Source organism: Sus scrofa, chromosome 4 (genome assembly GCF_054392235.1).
Source record: "Sus scrofa isolate SSC_HxYL_T2T_F1_AM1 chromosome 4, Sscrofa_HxYL_maternal_Yorkshire_Landrace_v2.0, whole genome shotgun sequence".
NCBI classification, from domain to species: Eukaryota; Metazoa; Chordata; class Mammalia; order Artiodactyla; family Suidae; genus Sus; species Sus scrofa.
This window is the reverse complement of record NC_139386.1, coordinates 32,933,789-32,954,692: the sequence shown is the minus strand read 5'-3', so window position 1 is coordinate 32,954,692 and position 20,904 is coordinate 32,933,789. Positions and strand designations below refer to the sequence as shown.

Here is a 20,904-nt window from a genome sequence, read left to right as displayed (position 1 = left end):
GAGCCTCAAGGCCATCCCTTAACCCCCACCACAAAATGACAGGAGAGAGGGTTTGGATCTTAATGTTGATGTGCTGATATCCATTCCAGAGCCAACACACCGACCTTCAGCTCAGGGAGTGACTTCTTGGTCAACTGCTGCTTTGGTGGGACCTGCCAGGATTTGAAATGAAGCAGCAGTTCCTGTAACATCCAGCCATAAATCTAAATCTTTTTTTTTTAAACTGAAGCAAAATAGTGAGATAACTTGACATTTTGCATGCTTAAATTTAGAACAGATTACAGAAATTGAATCCCCACGTCATAAGCTGCTTCGTTTAAGCACAACACACACACCCAGCTTCATGTGATTTGAATCTCGAGAGTGCTTCCTCTTTTGCCAAAAATTTTTAAATCTTAAGGTGACTAATGAATTTCAGCCTGAGGATGAGACCACCTGCTCTCCAGTTCTGGCCCTTGCTTGGCTGAGCAAAGGAGCCCCCCTGGGCCTCAGCAAACCCCTCTGTAAGATCTCAAGATGTGGTGTGTACACACTGCAGTGTGTACATATGTTGTGGTGTGCAATGTCCAGCTCTTGTGCCCAAAGGGCATAATCCCAGACGACCAGAGATTGTGTTTGGGATGATGCGAATGGGGAGATCTATGAGAATTTTTTAGGAATCAACAATAATGGCTAATAATGGCTATTAATAATAAATGCCACTCACCCAGTACTTCCCATGTGCTGGGCACTGTTGAAAGCATGCTCTGTTTGTCTTAATTGTCCTAATTCTCATTACATCCATTTTACCAATGTGCAAACTGAAGCCCAGAGAGATTAAGTAACTTGCCTAAGCTCACACAGCTCTAAGCGGGGAGCCAAGAGACAAACCTAGGCATCTGAGTGCCCTCCATGCCTTCCAGCCTTTGGGTATCAGGCCTGCGATCTCCCCACCAACACTGACATGGAGGCATGAGAACGAGAAGGAGCCGGAGAGTGAGGCTCACCCAAAGATGGCTCCTCATGGAAGCGGATGTCTCTGGGCCTGTCCTGGAGCTGGGGAGAGAGGAGAGACGTGTCTGGAGGCAGGAGGGATGAATATAATACAAAATGGGCGATCCTGTTTAGAGAAAAAAAAATCACAGCCCCATTATCACGAGCAAGGTGCAGTGTTTTTATTTTTATTTTTTGTCTTTTTGCCTTTTATAGGGCCACACCTGCGGCATATGAAGGTTCCCAGGCTAGGGGTCCAATTGGAGCTGTTACCACAGGCCTACGCCACAGCCACAGCAACGTGGGATCCGAGCCACGTCTGCAATCTACACCACAGCTCACGGCAACGCTGGATCCTTAAACCACTGAGCAAGGCCAGGGATCGAACCTGCAACCTCCATGGTTCCTAGTCGGATTTGTTAGCCACTGAGCCATGACGGGAACTCCAAGGTGCAGTGTTTTTAAAAGTTACCATTAGAGAAAATTTCTGTAGACTTTACAAAAATGAATCTAATAAAAGCAAAAAAGAAAGGCAAAGAGAGCCCAGTGAATTGAGTATGCATATTCAGGTTTAAAACCTCTTTTCGCCTTTAAATACAAGCACTTACTCACCTTGGTGCAAATTCCCCTTACTTTAGGTTTGTCTCAACTCTCACTCCAAAGGCTCCAAAGGCTGGCTGGGCTTGTCAGGCAGGACCATCTGTGTCGGAATGTGATTTCTTCCAAAGGCCTGATTTTGATTTTCTAGGAGCTAGGACTGGTATCATACACTTTAAAGAGCAATGTCTTCACTCCTGGTTGCTGTCTCCCTTCCTGCCTAAGTAGGTGCTTGCCTAACACTCTACAGGCAGGACAGCAGGAGGCAGCCTGTCAGATAAACTATTTCCTTTTCACAGGACACAAAAAGCTGCAGAACCCAGTGCAGCGATTCAGCCAGAAATGTTTGTGGGCTTTGCCTGAGGACAAAACATCCAGACCTGAGGTGAAATATTTAGTCAATATTTTGACTAAATGTTTCAAGTGGGTCTGTTCTTTACAACCTTTTCTCTGCGTGTTTGTTCGTTTTCTTCTACTCAAAGGCATTACAATGAACGTACCCTGCTTTTGGTGGGTTTTCCTGTAGATGTTTGTTTGGACTGACTACATTCCTACACGTGCTGGTCAGTAGTTTCAACCCTTCTGTGACCTAATTTAGGTTCAATTGCTAAATATATATATAAGAGGGTGCTGTGGAAATGAGCAAAGGGGAGAGGGTGGGCTTCATTGAAAATTATGAGAGCCCCTGACTCCAGAGGCTTCCGTTCAAAGGAAGTCACATCTAATGTATAAACAGAGGCATTTAAATAAATACATAAAGTACAAGAGGGTCATCACTGTCGTTGGATCCAGATGAATAAATAAGAGTGAGTTAGAGGAGTTCCCGTCATGGCTCAGTGGTTAACAAATCCAACCAAGAACCATGAGGTTGCGGGTTCGATCCCTGGCCTCGCTCAGTGGGTTAAGGATCCAGCGTTGCCATGAGCTGTGGTGTAGGTCGCAGACGTAGCTCGGATCCCATGTTGCTGTGGCTCTGGTGTAGGCCGGTGGTCACAGCTCCAATTATACCCCCAGCCTGGGAACCTCCACATGCCACAGAAGTGGCCCTAGAAAAGGCAAAAAGACCAAAAAAAAAAAAAAAAAAAAAGAGAGAGAGAGAGAGGGTGAGTTAGAGATATTGTTATTGATAATAATGATCAACGATGCCATTCACTGAGCATCCATGATGTGCTTGGCAATACATCGTGTGGGAGGCACTATCTCCATTTGGATGATGACCCTGGGAAGTGCCAAGGTCACAGAGCGAGTAATGACAGAGCCCCAGCTCTGAGTCCAGGATCTGTGCTCATGCAGCTCCAGACGAAGAAGACGAGACACGGATTGGTGATGGGACTTAGCCATACACAGGATGGAAAACTAGCCAATGAATAAAGCAAAATGGCATGATACCAAGAGCTGATCTGAGGACCTGGGTTTGAGCCCTTTCTGCAACTCCCTAACTTATGACTTTAGAAACATTGCATAATAATTCTTAGCACCTCAGTGTCTTCATTTCCTTCAATTTTCATACTAACATCCAGCCCATGTGAGTGTTGGATAGGAAAATAAATGCGGAAGGTCTTCTTTTAGTCCTCCTAGTTTACATAAATATTGTATAAATTAATGATGTCTATTTTCACTGCTGGTGAAACAAGGCCTATTATAATTCCTGGTGAGTTGAGAAATAATGCTTCTAAGAGGTGGCATAAAATACCATCAGATTTTATGTTTGTATCCTGCAAACAAAATCTGCATCTTTTTCCCAGGATTGATGGCTCCTTGGGTCCTCTGGTGCCCTGACCTGGCAGCAAGAGGGATTCCATGAACTTCCAGTAGGAATCATTTCACTGAGCCTCAGGAATGCAGCTGCTATTTCTGGCTAAATGGAGAAAAGCTTTGTGTTCCCCCATCATTTCCTCCCTTAAATCACTGGTGCTCAACAGTGAGACTTACCTGACCCATAGAGCAAAGTTCATCTGTGCGTGGACAGAGTTTCACAGGGAGATCCTCTTGCTTGCTCCCCTCCCTTTACCAGCAAGGGCCCCAGACCTGGGCAGGAAGATTTATAAAATGAACTGCTGGTGCTTCAGAGCCAGTGTGGCCACCAGTGACCCCTGACACCCTCAGCCTCACTTCCCATGCCCGCAAGGGCCCCTGAGGGTAGGGCTAGCACAACCACTTGTGTCCATCCCTCTCTGCTTAACTGGCTCATGACTGGCTGAGCCCCAGTGCTCTGGTGTTGCCCTGTTTCAGAAAGCAGGCACCTTGTCTAAGAATTCCAAAGAAATCTCTTAGCGGTCTTTCAGAGAGATTATTAAGCACCTCTGTGCCCCCAAGCCACACCCATCACAGCCTGGCAGCCTTAATTAATATGCCAGGATAAGAGCCACTACTGTATATTGAGTACTTCCTATGTGCCTGGCTCTGTGCTTGGTGCTTTTCCAATCCACCCTCCTGTTCTCCCAGGCAGCCAACAGTGAAGGCTCTATCCTCATTATGCAAGGAAACAAATTCAGGTTCCAAGAGGCAAAGGGACAGAGATGGGATTTGTACCCAGGCCTGCTCTTTCTACTCAACTTTGTTCCAGCTCACCAAGGCCAAGACTGGGACTGATCAACCATCTTGCAACCTATAAGAAAAGCCAAGAGCAGCTGGCCATGACATCACTGACCCAATGGACCAATGTGATCAGCTTCCTAGCCAAAGACTTCTTGGTATGTGCAACAAATATGTTTCTTTGTGTTTAAACCTCTATAAGTCTGGTTTTCTGTGCCCTGCAGCCCAGCATACTCCTGACTGATGTGGGTCATTATAGGCGAGAATGAAGAAGTAGTATATGCCTTATGATGTCCTGGTCACGTTAACATCTATTGATTAGTAAGTACCGAAATATGAATTCATGCATTCACCAGGAATAAACAGATGTGATTATGAAACTTGGAATATTTACTGGACTCATCAACATGGTGCTTCATTTCCCAAACTAAAATGGGAAACATTGGCAGACCAATGGCCAAGCACAGAACATGAACTAATAATTGATGGACCCTCAGGAAGCACAGTTGTCCAAGGACTGTGTTGCCTCTCTGTGACCCTCTTAAACCCATCAAACCCTGGTGAAAATCTTCCTGAGAAGGATGGAAAGGAGAAAAGTTGAGGAGGGCGAAATCAAAGTTGGAGACCCCAAGAGATATTTCCTAGGGTTATTTGTGACTGCCTCACCCTCTTTCCTCCTCTACTCTCTCTCCATCATTTGGGTATAAAATTGGCAATTTAATGCAGGGACTAAGAGTGTAGACTTCAGATTGTCTGGGTTCAAACCTCAGTTAGGAATACAATTCCAATCATGAAACTTACTCTCCATGTGACACTGGATAAATACTTAAACTCTCTAAGCCTCTACTTCTTCATCTCCAAAATGTGCTAATAATGCTTAATTCATAGCATTATCATGAGGCTTAAATACACATTATGTGCTGACCTCAGGACCTGGCATATGGTATATAATTGGTAATGCTGGTTATTATCTGTCTTAGGCAAAAGTTGGGGACTATTTATCCATGGTGCTTTTCTTGACCTTTTGCCATCATGTCTTCAACTTCACTGCTCCCTGCAGGGGTCTTGCTGTGTTGGCCATCACACTGTTAACTCCCCCTTGAGGTCAGAGACGCAGGTGGCTGGGGATGGAAGGCAGTCAGGCCTCAGCCAACACGCCAGTTGAAGGTTCTGGTCAACAGCCTTGACTTTGCTAACGCTCACTTTTTTATACCTGTCCAGGCAAACTACCATGTTTCAAGTCAGGATGAGAACAGGGGTGCAAGGATAGGCAGGGATTTAGGCCAGAGACCTCTGGGGGTCCTTTTCAGCCATATGATTTGATATTGGCATAAAAATGAATGCAATAAACTCTAAGTGAGACAACGTGGATTTCCGCTCCAGCTCCAACCTAAGTCTGGGCAATCTGCCTGCTGGTCAAGAGAACAAGCCATAAATCTCCCCATGGACATGAGTGCTGGGGACACAATACACTCTGCTGTCTTCCCTGTTTCCAGAAAGGGTTGATGGATCCTTCCCCTCACATTTATTTCAGCCATTAATGTGGCACAGTAGAATTTCAACAAGACAGAAATAGAAGACAGAAAGGTTGGTCCTGTCAAAAGCTCTTAATATAATTATGAGAGTCCAACCTCTGCATGCACCTCACACCCCAGGAATAATTAGGGTGCAAGAGGCCAGGAACTGAACTGAGGTGGGGGAGGGGAGGGAGGGCAGACGGATGACCTCGTGATTAGTATAATGGTTGCTGCTTCTCTGCAAGAGGACGCCAGGATGCTGCAGCCCTGCAGGCTCCCTGGGAATTCTGCGGGTTCATAAAAGCCCCATTTAGAGCTTGGATCATCCCAGGCAGCAATTAGTGGCTCTAATTGTTCCAGCTGAAGTGTTATGGCTGCCCCATCCCCCACTCCCTTTACTGAAGGTTAGTTATATAGAAACATGCCCTCATCATTCGCTCTCCTCATTCCCCCCCCCCCATCCTCCTGCCCACTGCAACAGTGTCTGCAGAAGGTGGCCAGGACATGTGGGCCATGGCACCAGGCTTTAGGACGGATGGGGACCACAGAGGCAGGCCCAGCCCCGAGCAGTCAGGCTACCAATGGGGAAGCAGAGAAAAGCAGAATCCCTCTTCCCCTGAACATTTGCTTTCTGTTTGGTGTTTAATTTTCTCTCTGAAAGGCAGTCTATGGAATGAAAAAACAAAACAAAACAAACAAATGAAAAAACCCAGCAATCCCCAAAGTCCATTGGAGATGTCTCTTCTCCAGCTTAATTTCCATTCTAATGTCTATGTAGCTCCCCCGGCAGAGCTAGGCATTTGTTATTCTAATTCTGCTGCTATTCTCCCAGGGTTTACTGTTTTTTTCAGAGGCCTGTGCTGTTCCATTTCAGAGTTTGGAGTGAATTACAGAGCTCAGTGTTAATGGAGGAGGCCCAGGAGTGGTCCAACATCCAGAGAAGAAGCGCTCCAAGGTTTCCTTCCTCCCAGCCCCAGAGGTAGGCTGTCCTTTAGCTCTGCTGGCTGCCACCTGGGCTCCAGAGCATCCATTCTACACTGGTAGACAAGTGACAGAGCCCTGTGCTTTGTTCATGGAACAGACTTGGGTCCCCAAACCTGACTGGCATTCTGTACTTGGCCTCTGTTGATAGTGGCACTTCACTTTAATTATTATAAGCACTATCTAGAGCCAAGCTGGATTGCTTTGGTTTGAATCTCAGAACTGCCACTTACCAAACTGTATGACCTTGGATCAGTTCTTTAACTTCTCTGTGCCTCAGTTTCATCATCTATAAAACAGGATAAAGGACCATTGTTAGCATTAAATGAGTTTATAATGGATATAAATGCCTGCAAAAGTGGCAGGTACAAAGTCAGCAGCAGCAGGTGGTGGCTATAATCACAATTACTGTTATTAGCCTCTCCTGGGGCTGGCCCGGATGCAGAGGCTGGAGCTGCAGTTCCAAGTGTGCCCAGCAGGGTGTGCCCTGAATCTCAGCAGCACAGGCGTGAAGGGATGGCTGTCCCCGCTGGCTCCACTGGATTTCAACGGTTTGGTACTCAACATACCGGACTCTCTTGGACCAAAGGATGCTTCCATTGCTTCACAGGCTCCATCCTTTTCCCTCCAACCCACCTAGCAGGGAAGGAGGCTATCAGGAATTCCAAATCTCATCTTCAGAAGGATTCAGTCACTGGGCCAAGCCATTCAACTAGCAAATGGCATTACAGGGGCTCACATGCACACTGGCTTGACTCCCAAGGGCACAACGGCCTGCAAGGCCCCTTGGGGTGACAATCCTTTTGCCAGAGGCTGCTCTGTGCCATTCCAGGCTGTGGAGTGGTGAGTGGTGTGGATGTTTCCACCAACGAATCTCTGAAAACAGAAGTGAAACGAAAGCTGTTTCATAACCTCCAAAGGCTGGAGACGCTCCAGGAGAGGGAGCTGGCCTACTTTAAAGGCCTAAGAGAAGGAAGTGCCAACCTCTCCAGACATAGGATGAGCTGCCACCTTAAGGCCAAGTATGGAGGACAGAGCTTTCTCCCCAAATGCCTAGCTACCAGTTCCACTCCTGTGGGACAGAACACCTTGCCAGCCTGTGCCCCTGTGCCCCGCCCCAGGAAGAGCCACCGTATCAAACCAGACCCTGCACCCTGCTGACTGCCCAAGTGGCCTCACTTCTGGTCATGTGTACACACACTCTCTGCTCCCACCAGATGTGGTCCCAGGCAGGAGGACGTGCAGCAGTCTCTGTGGGCCACCCCTCTGAATTGTCCTAACTTGTTTTGTGGCACGTTGCCAGCTGCACAAGTTGGCTGCTCCACAGCATAGAAACGCCAGCTGGAAGTCTACAGGCATGTCAGTGCTCCAGGCTGCATTTGGCCTCCAGTGAGCTGGGCAGGGTCCAGCAAGCCCTCAGAGTGAGGATCTCCTGAAAACTGCACTTGGCCTTGGAGGGGTTAGACCTCCATGTCTGCCACCTGCCCCCCAATCTTTCCTCTTGGGCCTTCCATGCCCTGGACTCCTCCCATCAAAGAGGCCAAGCCCTTTGCCTGTCTGATATTCTCTTCCTGTTCAGGCTCTGGTTATACTGCCTGGAGGATGGCTGTTTAATGCTGTATTTCCCTAGAGCAAGAGTGCACAGGCATTGTTCCCAGCAGACCAGGCAGCCCCAGGATGATCTGAGAAGGTGCCAGAGTCTTTGTTGTCAGATGCTTTCCAGCCACAGTCTCCTTGGGTCTTGGCTTTTCTGAGATCCTTACTTGCCATTATCAGCAAAGGTCAAGGATCTTGACTCCCTAAGTCATTCCCCTGCCATTCGAGAGTCTTCACTGCCCCTGTTAAGAGATTCATCTTCCTGAGGCCCCTGTTGAAGAGGAGGGGTGAGGTGTCAAGGACAGAACCTGGCTCTGGGGCCAGATCTGGGCTCCAGAATTTGGATGTTGTATAACCCTGGGCAAAGGATAGTTCTGGGTCTCAGAATGCTCCCCACACAATAGGGAGAGTGGTTGCTCCATTAACCTACATGTGCAAGTGGTCACGCAGGGGCCCTGCAGCCCAGGCCACTGCACAGACTCAGTGTACCTCAGATGCTTGTCAGATGACTTCCTATTCAGCCATTGACAACCAGGCTGCTGGCAAGCTTGGGGTCCAGCTGAAAGGAGGCTGGGCTTGTTTGAATCTAGATGCTGCCTGGAAAAGATAGCAGCAAAAGCCAGAGCTTCTCTGAGAAGATGAGGGAGGCATTGAAGGGCATTTGTGAAAGAAAGTGAAGAGGAGATGGCAAGGGCACTACATATAACCTGCCTCTTTTGCCCAAAGATGGCTCAGCCTTAGGCAAATTCCAGATTCTGGAGTTAACTGACCAGCCCCCCTCCATAGACCTGGCCCCTCACTTTGCAGCTCACTCTTGTCCCATTGCCTCATGGCCTTGCTCTTTGCAGGGACAGCTGGTTCCTGCTCCTGAACCCGGAGACAGCAAACACTTCAATGTGTCGGGAGGATGGTTGGTAGAAAGATGTGGTCTGTGCAAGGCATTCTGGAAACTCCAAAGACTGGGAATTCTATGGAATAAGGGGGAGGAGGTAGGCAGGCAGGATCTCTAACTAACAAGGCTTCTGGAGCACCTTGGCTTCCCACCCAAAAATGCCAGCACAGTGGACAACCAGGAAAAAAGTGAGAAGATGGACAGAGATGTGTGTGCCCGAAAGATCAGGCTGTTAGATGCTTGGGTTCATCCTCTTGGATCTTGGGAGATGTGCTGGCTGGAAGAGAGGTCAGTGCCACAGAAGAGTCTGGTCCACCATGTGTCCATCTGGCTGTGGGCCCATAATGCGAGGGCTGCCTACAGAAGGACAGGGAATTCTCAAGGAATAAGATGCATGAGCTGGGCAGGCACCAGGGCAACAGGCAGGGCCACATTGGAGGCTGAGCAGTGGCACACCTGGGCCCCTTCCCATCCTGGGGAAGCCTCACAAGGAACTACACCCCCAATCCCAATTCTGTCCCATGAAAGCATCATAAATAAAATCAGAGAAGAGGCATGTTGGTGCATTTTCAATGCTACAGACATAAATTAGGTGATTTCTCTGACACCTGAACTCCCCCCGTGATATTTAATTATTCATAATCGCCATCAATAACTACTGATCTTCAAGGCAATGAATGAAACTGCCAAGATTCTACTGAAGAAGGTAAAGCTTGTACTGCCCCAGCCAGAGACGGTCTGAGCCACCAGGCGCCACTTCCCCTTGGTTCTCAATGCACAAGTCCCGCTTATCAGTTATTTCTAGCCTTATCTGCTCCAACCCTTTAATAGCAGGCAGTAACAATTTATTAGCAGTTTTCCAGAGTCTCTGCCTCCTGGCTAGATCTTTTTCCATCTTGAGAGCTAAAGTAATATTTCTTCTAATTCTGGCTCTCTTCAAGGCACCAAGGGAGGCCAGTCTGAGTGAGGTGGAGATGCCTATGGAGAAGGAAGAATTAAGACATTTCCATTTTCCTGCTGCTTATTTATAAACAAATAATTTGGTGGTTTCAATTGAACAATTGCATAACGGGTAGTGAGGCGACTACAGAGACCAGATGAAATCAAACAAGCCACCATTTTTGTTTGTCTTTGTGGGGTTGTTTTTTTTTTTTGGTTTTTGTTGTTGTTGTTGTTGTTGTTGTTTGGAGGAGGTAACCTCAGCTTGTGGAAGTTCCCAGGCCAGGTACTGAACCCGCACCCACGGCAATGACAACATGGGATCCTTAACCCACTGCCCCACAAGGGAACACCCAAAGAAGCTATCTGATTTCTTTTACAGCATTTGATTTTTATTTTCCACAAAAAATTTATACAATTTTAAAGGTTACTTTCCATTTACAGTTATTACAAAATCTTGGCTATATTCCCCCAAATCTTGGCTATATTCCCCATATTGGCTATATATCCCAAACCTGTCTTACATCCAATTGTATCTCCTACTTCCCCTCCCCAACCACTAGTTGGTTGCCTCTGTGAGCAGAATTTGATTTTTTAAGAGTGGGTTGGGGTGAAAGGACAGCTCAAGTGGAGCTGGGGAGTGGGTGGCCCTGGAGTCCCCACAGCCCAGCTGCCCTGCTCTTGTGACTCAGGCTTTTGGTGCCTCAATTTTACCCACAACCAAAACTAGGGAAAGAAGAAACCACTTCCCTGTTTCATGACCCACAAGTTGATTCATGACCCTCTCCTTCCTGAGAATGGAGAACTGTAGGGCAGGCGCGGGCGGCTGCGGGGAAGGGCCAGGAGCAGCTTTCTGGCTTCTCACTTGCCCTCTGGCCCAAGCCAGAAAGCCCTCAGGGACTTTGCCTGGACAGGCGACTGGGCTGTGTGAGTTCACGATGTTTATCCTCTTGATGGCTAAGGAAAGAGGCCGACATGAGGCCAGGGACTATGAAAGTCCCACAGTGGAACGCACACTGCAGGCTTTTGGGCCAGAGCTGCCTTTGGAAGCAGAACGACTGCTTTCCCAGAGGAGAGGCTCCAGTGCCGGGGCTGCTCTCCTTGCCCTGAGAGGGCCCTGCTCTGTTACCCTCTGGTCCTCTGCCCACCCCCACCCCCACCCCCAGAAGGTGGGTCCCAGAGCCCATCCACGCCCCAGCCACCAGCTCTCCACACGTGCATAGGGCCAGCCCTTGCACCAGACTCTCGTTTAATTTGCACAGTAAGGGATGTCACTGTGCTCAGAGCAAGACAGAGGCTCAGAAAGGGTAAGTGATTTGTCCAAGACCTCACAGCTAGTAACTGGCTTCAAATGCAGGTCCATTGGCTTTACTGTTTACTTATTTTTCCAATATTAATATTATGGTAAGTCATTGACACATATTTATAAAGATTCATATAATTAACACAGAAATTTAATATATTTGTAAAATTGCATAGTATATTGAATAATTTTATAGTTAATGACTACTTTTATTATGATTGTTGAGGTCTTATTTATTTTTTGAATAGACAGGAGTGCATGTGATTCAAAATTCAAAATATAATGAAGGAATGCAGTCAAGAGTCTCCTTCTTCAGCCTTTGTTCTGCAGCTCCTGACCCCAAGTCCCTCCTCTCCTCAGGAGCAGTTAATTCGTTTCTTATCTATCTTTTCAGAGACAGCAAGATGGATAAAAATAATATGCCTATTCTTTTTACCTCTTTTTATACAAATGGTGCATACAACCCATTTCATTCTGCTCCTCAATTTTTTCTCCAGTCAGTATTTCTTGGAGATCACTCCATTTCAGATTATGAAGAGCCACCTCATTTCTATTTGTGGATCCCTGATATGAAGACAACATATTAAATTATGTTTTAATCTCAAGAGGCAAATGCTTTTCCGTGGTCCTGTTTGATGTATTTATTTTAAAAGTTCCTCTTCTATCTAACTGAACTTTCCATTTTGAACCCAGATCTTCTGGTCTGGAGTGAATTTCCAAGCTTGGGGAGCATGTTGTTTCTTGCTGGAGAATAACCAGCCGTGGGGTGATGGATGACAGTCTCTGTACCTTCTGCTCAATTCTGCTGTGAACCTGAATATTCTCTACCTAACTGTTTAAAACTGCCTTGAAAAATTGGGATATGCTTTTCCTCTCCTATCAGGGCTCTGGGGACAGAGGGGACGAAGGGTTTGTTCAGGGGCTATAGACACTACTGAGGACACAGATGCTTCCAATCTTTAGGCTCTGTCTCCCCTCCTGTTATAAAAAAGAGACACAGCTTTTCAAGAAGTCACATGCGGGGACAACCATTTCTAGTAAAGATAGACTTCCCCTTGGCCAAGGATGAGTCATATATCCATGGTCTGACTGTAAGGAAGCCTGGGGAAATGGAAGGGAGAGGTTTTTCTGGTGAACATTCACCAGGGCCAGAATACCGGCACATCCAGAGCTCTGTGGCTTTGCTGGTTCCCAACCCCACCCTACCCCCAAGCCTTTCTCTAAGCACGGCTCTCAGCCTGATCCTCTTCTCTGTAGTTCTCCTACTCCCCCCTCTACCCCTGAGAGTGTTCAGTAATGCTCATGGGGGTTCCCACAGGCCTTTCTATATACCTTCATTGTCCTTCTGTCTAGATAGCCTTATGTGTGCATCTGTCTTAACAGCCAGAGGTGAGCTCCCAGAATCACGCCTCTTTCAACATGGGAGCCCCAAGACCTAGCCCAGTTATGCTCAAAGAAGTAAACATGAATAGGAGAAAAAGCTGATGGAGCTAGAAAAGGTCCTGGAGAGGACAAAAAGGCAAAGGTGGGGGTGGGAAGGAGCTTCAGTAAAAAGTGAGTACAAAACACTGAAAGCCTTCCGGATTGAAAGAGCATTAATGATCAAGACTTATCATTGTAAAGGATATCTTTTCAGTGAGCTCAGAAAAACAGACCTGCGAATATCACTCTGAAATTAAAAGCAGAGAGTTTTAGAGCAGAGATGGAACAACCGCTTGCAGGACGGAATCCTCTGATTATTCATTTAACATATGGAACTCATTACTTCTCACACAGGTAGTGTTCAGGAAAGACTACAACAATGTTTAAGTTAAAAGCTGCTGAATGGACAAAGGGACTACATTGTCTCTGCTGGGTTCTTGAAGCCTCACAGGGCATCCTTTCCCAAGCTCAGTGCTCCAGAGGGATCCCTGGGCTGGATGAATCATGTGGGTCTGAAGCAAGCCTTGGAGCATCTATGCTTCCTGACTCATCAGAGCAAAAATCACCTTTGCGGGGCAGAGATTCCTGATGGCTGGAGAAAGGACAGAAGATGCTCCTGACCCCAAGATCAACAGTCATTTCAGCAGTGTCTGACTTCCTTGACAGCCACCCCAGACGGAATCCTAGCGACACCCTGAAAGTTTAGTCTCTGAGTCTTAGTTGGCTGGTGGCCAGCAGGCCCTCGCATTGGAATCACAATGGTTCCTGCACATCAGGACCATTGCTGTTCTGAAGCCATTTATCTGAGGAATACAGACACTCTCAAAGAGTTCAACCCACTAATTGCAGGCTCAGAGTCATTAAGGAACATTTGAGCTGAATCAGGTTGAAATTCCCAGCTGAGCATAGCTTTTCTCTAAGTTCACTGGAAGCACCGGAAAGAAATCTGGCAGCAACAGCTGAGTCCCATCCGCCTGCATCCCAGCCCCTCAACCTTAAGCTGCACCTAGTTTTAGGAGTCTCCAAGGTCCAAAGCCTACTGGCCATTTCTTCCACTCCCAGCTTGGATGTTGCTAGGCAGCAGCTTTCAAAACCACACTCCCCCACCCCAGTCATGCCCCAAGGGTCCTTCCCCTCCTCCCTGTGCTTTCTTCCAACAGCTGCTCCCAGATTTGCTCTCCTCAAGCCAGCAACCTCTGCCTCCCTCCCTTTTCTTTGAGCAGAAGGTCCCCTCTTCTCCTTCCTCAAGAGGGCTGAGACCGTCCTCATAAATGTTTTTACTTTGGGGTTGGTATGTTAAATTTTCTCTGTCCTTCGAGAAACCAAAATCATTTCTTCTCTACTACTGCGTCCCCCTCTCTGTTTCCATCCTTAACACAGCTACACAGTAACCTTTGGCATGTCCCTCCCTGCCTCACCTCTGGTTCCTGCACCCACCCTTCTACTGAAATGGCTCTTCGCAGAGCACCAGTGACCTCCCAGTCACCAAAGTCTAGGGCCATTTCCAGTGCTTCATTCTTCCCGCCCTCACAGTCTCCAGCCTGCTTCTGATTCTCCCTTTTCTGACTCCTCCCTGCCTTGGACCCCCAATACCCCTTCCAGATTACACAATCAGGCATCCGCTCTGCAGTCTGGACCTTCCTGTTGGACTGAAAACATCTTACTTCAACAGCTCTCATTTCCTTCAGGACTAAGTCAGCCCCCTGACATGATGGGCTGTCTAGGATGTGGCTCTGGTGAACTTGCCTACATCGTTTGTGAGCACTTGTCCCTAGCCCCTTACCCTTCAGTCACTCCCAGAGTTTTTCAGCTCTCTCATTGGTCTCTGTGCATCTGCAGGTGCTATGTCCTCTGTCGGGAACACCTCCCTTCCCACCACCATTTGCCTCTCCATGCGCCTGAAGCTTTCCCTGAATGTGCTCTGTGAGCTTAATGACTCAGCAGCAGCTTCGGGCTCTTGAGTGCCATGAAAAGACCCTCTCTGCAGCCCAGTGCATGACAAACAGAGATCCTCACTCTTCTGCTTCTACACTGGCTCCCTCTGAAAACCCATTCTGTCTCACAGTTTCAACTTGCAGCTCCGTTCAGCAGAGATGCTCGGGTGTCATCCTGCAAGCACACATCTGGCTAATTCCCAGCTCTCTGCCTGCACAACTCATGTCTTCTCCGAAGCCCAGGCCTATGTTCCTGCCTGTTCACAGGATGGATGTCTCCATCCGGACATCCATCTGGGACCTTGTTTCTCCAGCCACTGTCCCTGGGAACCAGGGCCTCCATGCTCTTCCTGGTTCAGGTGGAAAGTTCTGATCATCACTGATACCTTTCCTGTCTCTCCCCCCACTACCAAAATCTATCCATCCATTCTTTGCAGCCTAAGCAAATAAGCAAACAAGCAAAGCTCTATGTGTTGTCTTTCCTCTCCATTACTCAATCTGGTTGTGATGGTTCATTTTCTGTGTCAATTTGGCTAATTCACAGTACCCAGACATTTGGTCAAACAGGAATATAGATGTTACTCTGAAGATATTTTAAAGATGAGATTAATATTTAAATCAGTAGACTTTGAGAAAAGCAGATTATCCTATCAAATGTGGGTGGGCCTTGTCCAATCAGTTGAAGGGCATACAAGGAAGAAAAGCCTGGCATCCCCTGAGGAAGAGGGCATTCTGCCTGCAGTCCACCTTTGGACTCCAGCTGCAACATTGACTCTTCCCTGGGTCTCCAGCCTGCTGGCTCACTCTGTAGCTTTCAGCGGTGCTGGTTCCACCTTGTGAGTCACTTCCCTAAACTAAACCTCCTTCTCTCTATATACATACTCTCTATTGATTCTGTTTTTCTGGAGAACCCTGACTTATACACTATCTTACCTCCTGACTCAGCTCCCTTACCCTGTATTCACTCCCCTCCACCCCACTCCAAAGGTGCTCACTGATTTTTTTGGTAATGTTAATTTGCTCACAAAATTTGCTGGATCCCTCTTGTTCACTGATGGATAGCTGTGTCTCCCAAACATTAGCTCTTTGTGTATCTTCACCATATTTGATGAATTTTCGTGTCCCATCTATACAGTTACTTGTTTTAGATTTTTCTTTACATTAATCCTTCTCAGGGATATTTGCATTTTGGCAGGGATGCATGAATTTTAAGATAAAAGCTCTTGCAGTTATAGGTCTCAATCAGATGGTGAAGAGCAGTTTCATGGAAGGATTTTGAGGCTTTCCTAATTTCTTGCAACCACACAAGCTGGTCCTCTTGACGTAAAGCTACATCTCTAAGACAGAAAGTCCCAACGAGATTAAAAAGCGTGGCACAGATTACAACACCTGTCTTGGGACATCAAGGCACAGGTGGCTTCTTCATGCAGTCCACCTCACTGACTGTGGATGGGAGTGGGGATGGCAAAGTGTTTGTCACGGTCTCTCTTCTGGGGGGAGGGGGGGAGGATGAGCGAAGGAAGAAGAGGAAGAAGGCAAGAGACTGCCCAGGTTTTCATAACTTACTCCCTGGTGTTTGAAACTATCTTATTTCGTGATTTTCCAGGGTTGATTTCTGAAACATCTATGCCCAGGAAAACACGAGAAAGATATATCTAGTTCCTTTGCATCAGTTATCCCCTTGGTCAATACTAAATGACTTAATCACTTCTCCTGGGAAACAGAGGTTGATTCATGGTGGTGTGACCCTCTTGTCACTTCTGGTTCCTTTTTTCCTGTTCTATATCAAGACTGTGCCCTTGGGAAGGGCAGTTTTGCACTCAGAGAAGAACCAGAGAGGACCCTGTAAGTAAACTTTCAGAATAATATTGTTTTGGAAATAGATTTTTTTTTTAAGAAAAACTTGAGTATTGGTAAATTGGAATAAACAGTAGAGACCAGAGGAAACTTGAAGCCTCTACCCTTGACACTTTACCTGTGTACAGAAATGACAGAAAGGAAGCCTTTGCTAATGTTGGCCTGAGGGATCTGAGCCCCATCATCTCAGGGAAGCGTGAGCATCCTCTTCCCAGAACAGCTGTATGGACTTGTGCCATCCTGGCTTTTGAAGAACCGATCTGTTAGCCAAGCCTCGGGCCGGCGAGAGGAGCAGGGCTGGCTCAGAAAGGCTGCCAGGCCTCACAGACCATGCCATGCACACGGTCAGACTGAACGGTTCTGTAGATGCTCCTTCTGTTTACCCGGTAGCTTTCATCAATCTCTCCTTTCTGGGGTGAAGGTTGCTTTCTGAGAGAAAGGCATTTGCTGGCTTTCCCAAGGCAAGAATGATGAAAACCAAGTTATGAGGAATTCATTCCACCTCTCGGTGCTGCTCGAGCTATTTTGGCAGGCTCCAAGAACAGTGTGTTCCAAACCAATTTATAAGTTCGCAAGAGTTTTTTTAAAAAGAAAGAAAGAAAAAGAGGCAAGGATGAGAAACTCTCCATCCTCTTTTTGTCCCCTTTCCAGGTGCTGGGCTGATGCAAAACACCAGCACCCAGAGCGGCCCTGCTGCTCTCCTTTGCCTTTATTTCTGGGGCTGTGGGCTGGGAGAACCCTTAGAACTAGACTCACCCAAGGGAGCCACGGTCCTGAGAGGTGAAGTGACTTATCCAAGGTCACACACAGGCCAGAATACCAGTCTCCTTGCCCCGTGATTTTTTCTATCCCACTTTGCCCTTTGTCCAAATTTCCTTTAAAATGAGATTCCCATCAGGTTCTGAAGCCACTGAGAGCCTGATGGGTTCAGACAAGGTTCCCACAGATGATTAGCAGAGCGGGCTGGAGGAGCAGAGAAAGACTAGCAGCGTCGGCAGGTAGGTTTATTTCCCCACTGGGTGTCTGCAGACTGTATCTGGGCTTGTTGAGCAGAAGCCATTGGCTTCTGCATGGGAAGCAGAGTCAGAAGCAGCTGGTCTCATTTACTGGACATCTCGGGATATTGGACCATGCTCCCCAAATGGGGAAGTAGAGGAGAGAGAGGATGGTGCCCAAGGCCCTTGTCCTCCAGGTCCTTCCCCAAAACAGGCTGCACAGGTTTTTCCTATATTTGCAAAAGCAGTGAGCCTGTGCGTTTCTGTTTGTCAGCCTTGGCACAGCACTGGTGATGTACATCTCCAGTCTCCCCCTCAATCTAGAAGGCTCCTAGGATGGGCCATTTTGGAGGCTCTAATTATTATTGTCATAGCTGCTTCCTGGGCCTTGGGTCTGAAGCAAGGATGTGTTCTGTGCACTGTGAGAGCTGATCTGTGCTCAGAGGAACCACAGGGCAACACAGGAATGATAAGCTCCCTGACTCCCCAGCAAAGCAGGTGAACAGGGTTCTGGGAGCCCCTGTCCTCTGTGCCAGGGCTTTTGCTGCTGCTACTGACACTTAATACCCCTCAAGGAAAACAACTGAATCCACTGTGCATGCACCTCACAGTCAGTGTTTGCTGGCATGTGCAGGGTGATGGAGAAGCCTGGCTGCTTCTGTTTCCCATGGCAACAGCTCAGCTCTGCATGAAAGCAGATAAGTGTGGGCTAGGGCTGGATACACAGACTGCCCAGTTCTTCATGGCTTCTGGCTTGGACCAGGGGCTCCTCATCAATGCCCCTGATTCCTTAACTTGTTCCCTCCCACACAGCCACACAAAAATTACTTTCATCCCATGAAAGAGAGATGGGTCCTTGGTGATCGTTTCCTGTGGACTGCAGCTGTGGTTTCCTTGCCTGGGGTGTGGTACAAACAGTAGTTTAGGGAGAAAGGTAGAAAAGTGGCCATTATTTTTGGGATATTGCTGTTGGTAAGAGCAAAAAGCAGGTACGTGGTCCTGGGGAGATGCGGGTGTTGAATCAGGCAATAAACATTACTGATGATGGAGGCACAGTAAAGAGAAACTGCAGGTTAAAGGGATCAGGTTAGCCTTTTAGGAGCTGCTGGAAGACAGAGTGAGAGAGAGAGAGAGGGTGGGAGGGGCTCAATCCAGCAGCACAAGGAAAGGTAATAAAATAGAGTTAGAGATCTTCAGACAAAAATAAATATTCCCAAGGCATAGAGAAAAACCTTTATGCATGAGACTGGAAAGTGGCCTACAGCATGATTTTAAAATGTCCCAGGGGATAAAAAGAGGGCAAGGTAATTCAGGTGAACAGAGAAGAAGGTTAAGGTGAGGGGGGAGGTAGAGCAGAGAGAAGAGGAGGAAGCCATGTGAGGATTCCCCAAAGACCAAGGGTTGCAAACTAACAACCAGTGGCCAAAATTATTGTCAGGCTATTTAAAAATCATTTGAGCCAAACTTTTTTTTTAAATCAGAAGATGCCACCCAAAGGAAACTAGATTTTTGGCTTCTCTTGAGGAAAATCAGAAAATCTGGTAACACTGGATCTGAATATAGACTTGAAGAAAATCTGCTGGGCTGGGCTGCTGCTCCTGCAACTTTAATGGGGGCTTCGGCTTCCCAGACCATAAGACCCACTGTCCCACATCCCTCTTGCCAAGAAGTATCTGTATCTCCTGATTTCCTTCACTCTTTGCAGTGCCTGTCTGACCGCTGCAGGCATTTGAAAGGCGCGGTGCTGCCCACATGACCCTAATTTTCCAACACAGGGAAAACCTTGACTCTGACCTTCAGCTCAACAGAGAAGGTGGGGGCCAACACTGAAGAGAGCTCTCCCTCCCTGACCCTGGAAGAGACGGTCCAGCTGAGAATGAGTGTCTTGCAGCCCAGACCTCAGACCAGAATGGGCCTGACCCCAGGATGGAGATCTGTGGTCAGCCCTGGAGGGTTCAATTAGGCTATGCTGGCAGAGGAGGTGGGGGATGCCCGGTGTACATGACAATGCAGGGGGCGCTTACAGTGGCATTGTTGAATGTGCATTTCAGGATTGGAATTCTGGGAGTATATTTCAACCAAATCTAGAAGCTATTCTCTGAGGATCAGGTTAAAGAGAGCCCAAGAAACTTGCCTAGCCTGAACGCTCAGTGCCACTCAAACATGGGTTAGAATCCTGGCTCATCCACTTACTCGCTGTGTGACCTTGGGCAAGTTATTCAGCCTCTCTGAGCCTCAGTTTCTTTGTATAAAACATATAGATATAATTGTACAGAGCTGCTGTGAAAATTAGGAATAATGTATATCAGATGCCATATCAGTGGGAAGGCACTTGGTAACAACTTGGTAATTATTACCTATCATTATTACTATTTTGCTTGTCCACTTTTCTAATTATTTATTTTGTGGTGCCTGAAGGCAAATTAGATATGTGGGAAATTTTATCTCCACTGCTTAGGAACTCTGGTAGGGATTTTTAACTCATGAAAAGTCAGAAATGAGGTGGGAAGTGTGTCGCATTGTGTCAGAAAACTGGGGGTCTCCCTCCCACCTCTGCCTCTAGTGCCGGGACAGCCTGGATTTTTGTTTCCTCATCTGTGGAAACCAGCGATTCAGGTGTCAGTCATCTATAGCCGTGCCGTTCAGTACATAGACACCAGCATGTGACTATGTGACAATTTAAACTTAAATTAATTAAAACTAAAGTTAAAAATTCAACTCCTCAGTTATTCGAGCCCTAATTCAAGGGCTCAGTTGTCACATAGTGTCAGCTAGTGCTGACCGTGTTGGACAGCGCAGATATGGACCATTTCCAGTATGGTTGAAAGGGCCATCGGACCGTCTGAAGTCTAGAGCTTGCTGTGCAGTGTCTGGTCCTCAGATGAACAGAATCAGCACCACCTGGGACTTGTTAGGAGTGAATGAGACTCTCAGCCGCCACTCTAGACCTTTGGAATCAAAATCTGCATTTTAATAAGACTCCCCCAGCAATTACATCCTCAAGGTTAAGAAGCTCTGATCTATAAGATTTCTTCCAGCTCTAAAAATAAAATTTAAGAATCTGGGTATCTGCCTGAAAAAGTCTTTGAGAAAGGAATAAGCAACCAGCTGATTTTTCTAAAAGGGAAGAATTGGGGCCATCTGGAGAAAGAAAGATGAGCAGAACCACTGCACCTCTGCAGGAGCCAGAGGGCAGAAATCAACAGACATCTAAAGGCAATGTGTCAAACATCAGTGCTGGGAAGGCTGTGCAATCCAGCTTCTGCCTCTGAGCCTCCCATCATCAAGCATTCCATCCTTGCCCAAAGAGCATCAGAGAAGGAAAGTTCTCAATTTTCTGTGGCAGCAAAGAAACAAGAAGAAA

The 20,904-nt window shown here is 47.2% G+C and overlaps 1 protein-coding gene and 1 long non-coding RNA gene across 5 annotated transcripts in view; one reads left to right on the top strand and one right to left on the bottom strand.

Annotated features, from left to right (window-relative positions):
• LOC100156960 (uncharacterized) overlaps positions 1-20,904 on the bottom strand; it is a 106,933-nt gene that overhangs the window by 58,314 nt on the left and 27,715 nt on the right. Inside the window, exons 2-4 of the long non-coding RNA XR_014843535.1 lie at positions 6,836-6,891; positions 3,502-3,597; positions 987-1,099 (exon numbers count right to left, since the gene is read on the bottom strand). This is a non-coding gene — a long non-coding RNA (uncharacterized LOC100156960). The remainder of the gene's footprint in view (positions 1-986; positions 1,100-3,501; positions 3,598-6,835; positions 6,892-20,904) is intronic.
• DCSTAMP (dendrocyte expressed seven transmembrane protein) overlaps positions 3,527-20,904 on the top strand; it is a 30,957-nt gene continuing 13,579 nt past the window's right edge. The window contains exons 1-2 of one of the 4 annotated variants that reach the window (XM_085020581.1): positions 3,527-4,262; positions 6,496-6,600. In XM_085020581.1, coding sequence (XP_084876707.1) covers positions 6,527-6,600 — 74 coding nt within the window. In that variant the 5' untranslated portion in view covers positions 3,527-4,262; positions 6,496-6,526. 4 annotated transcript variants of the gene reach the window in all.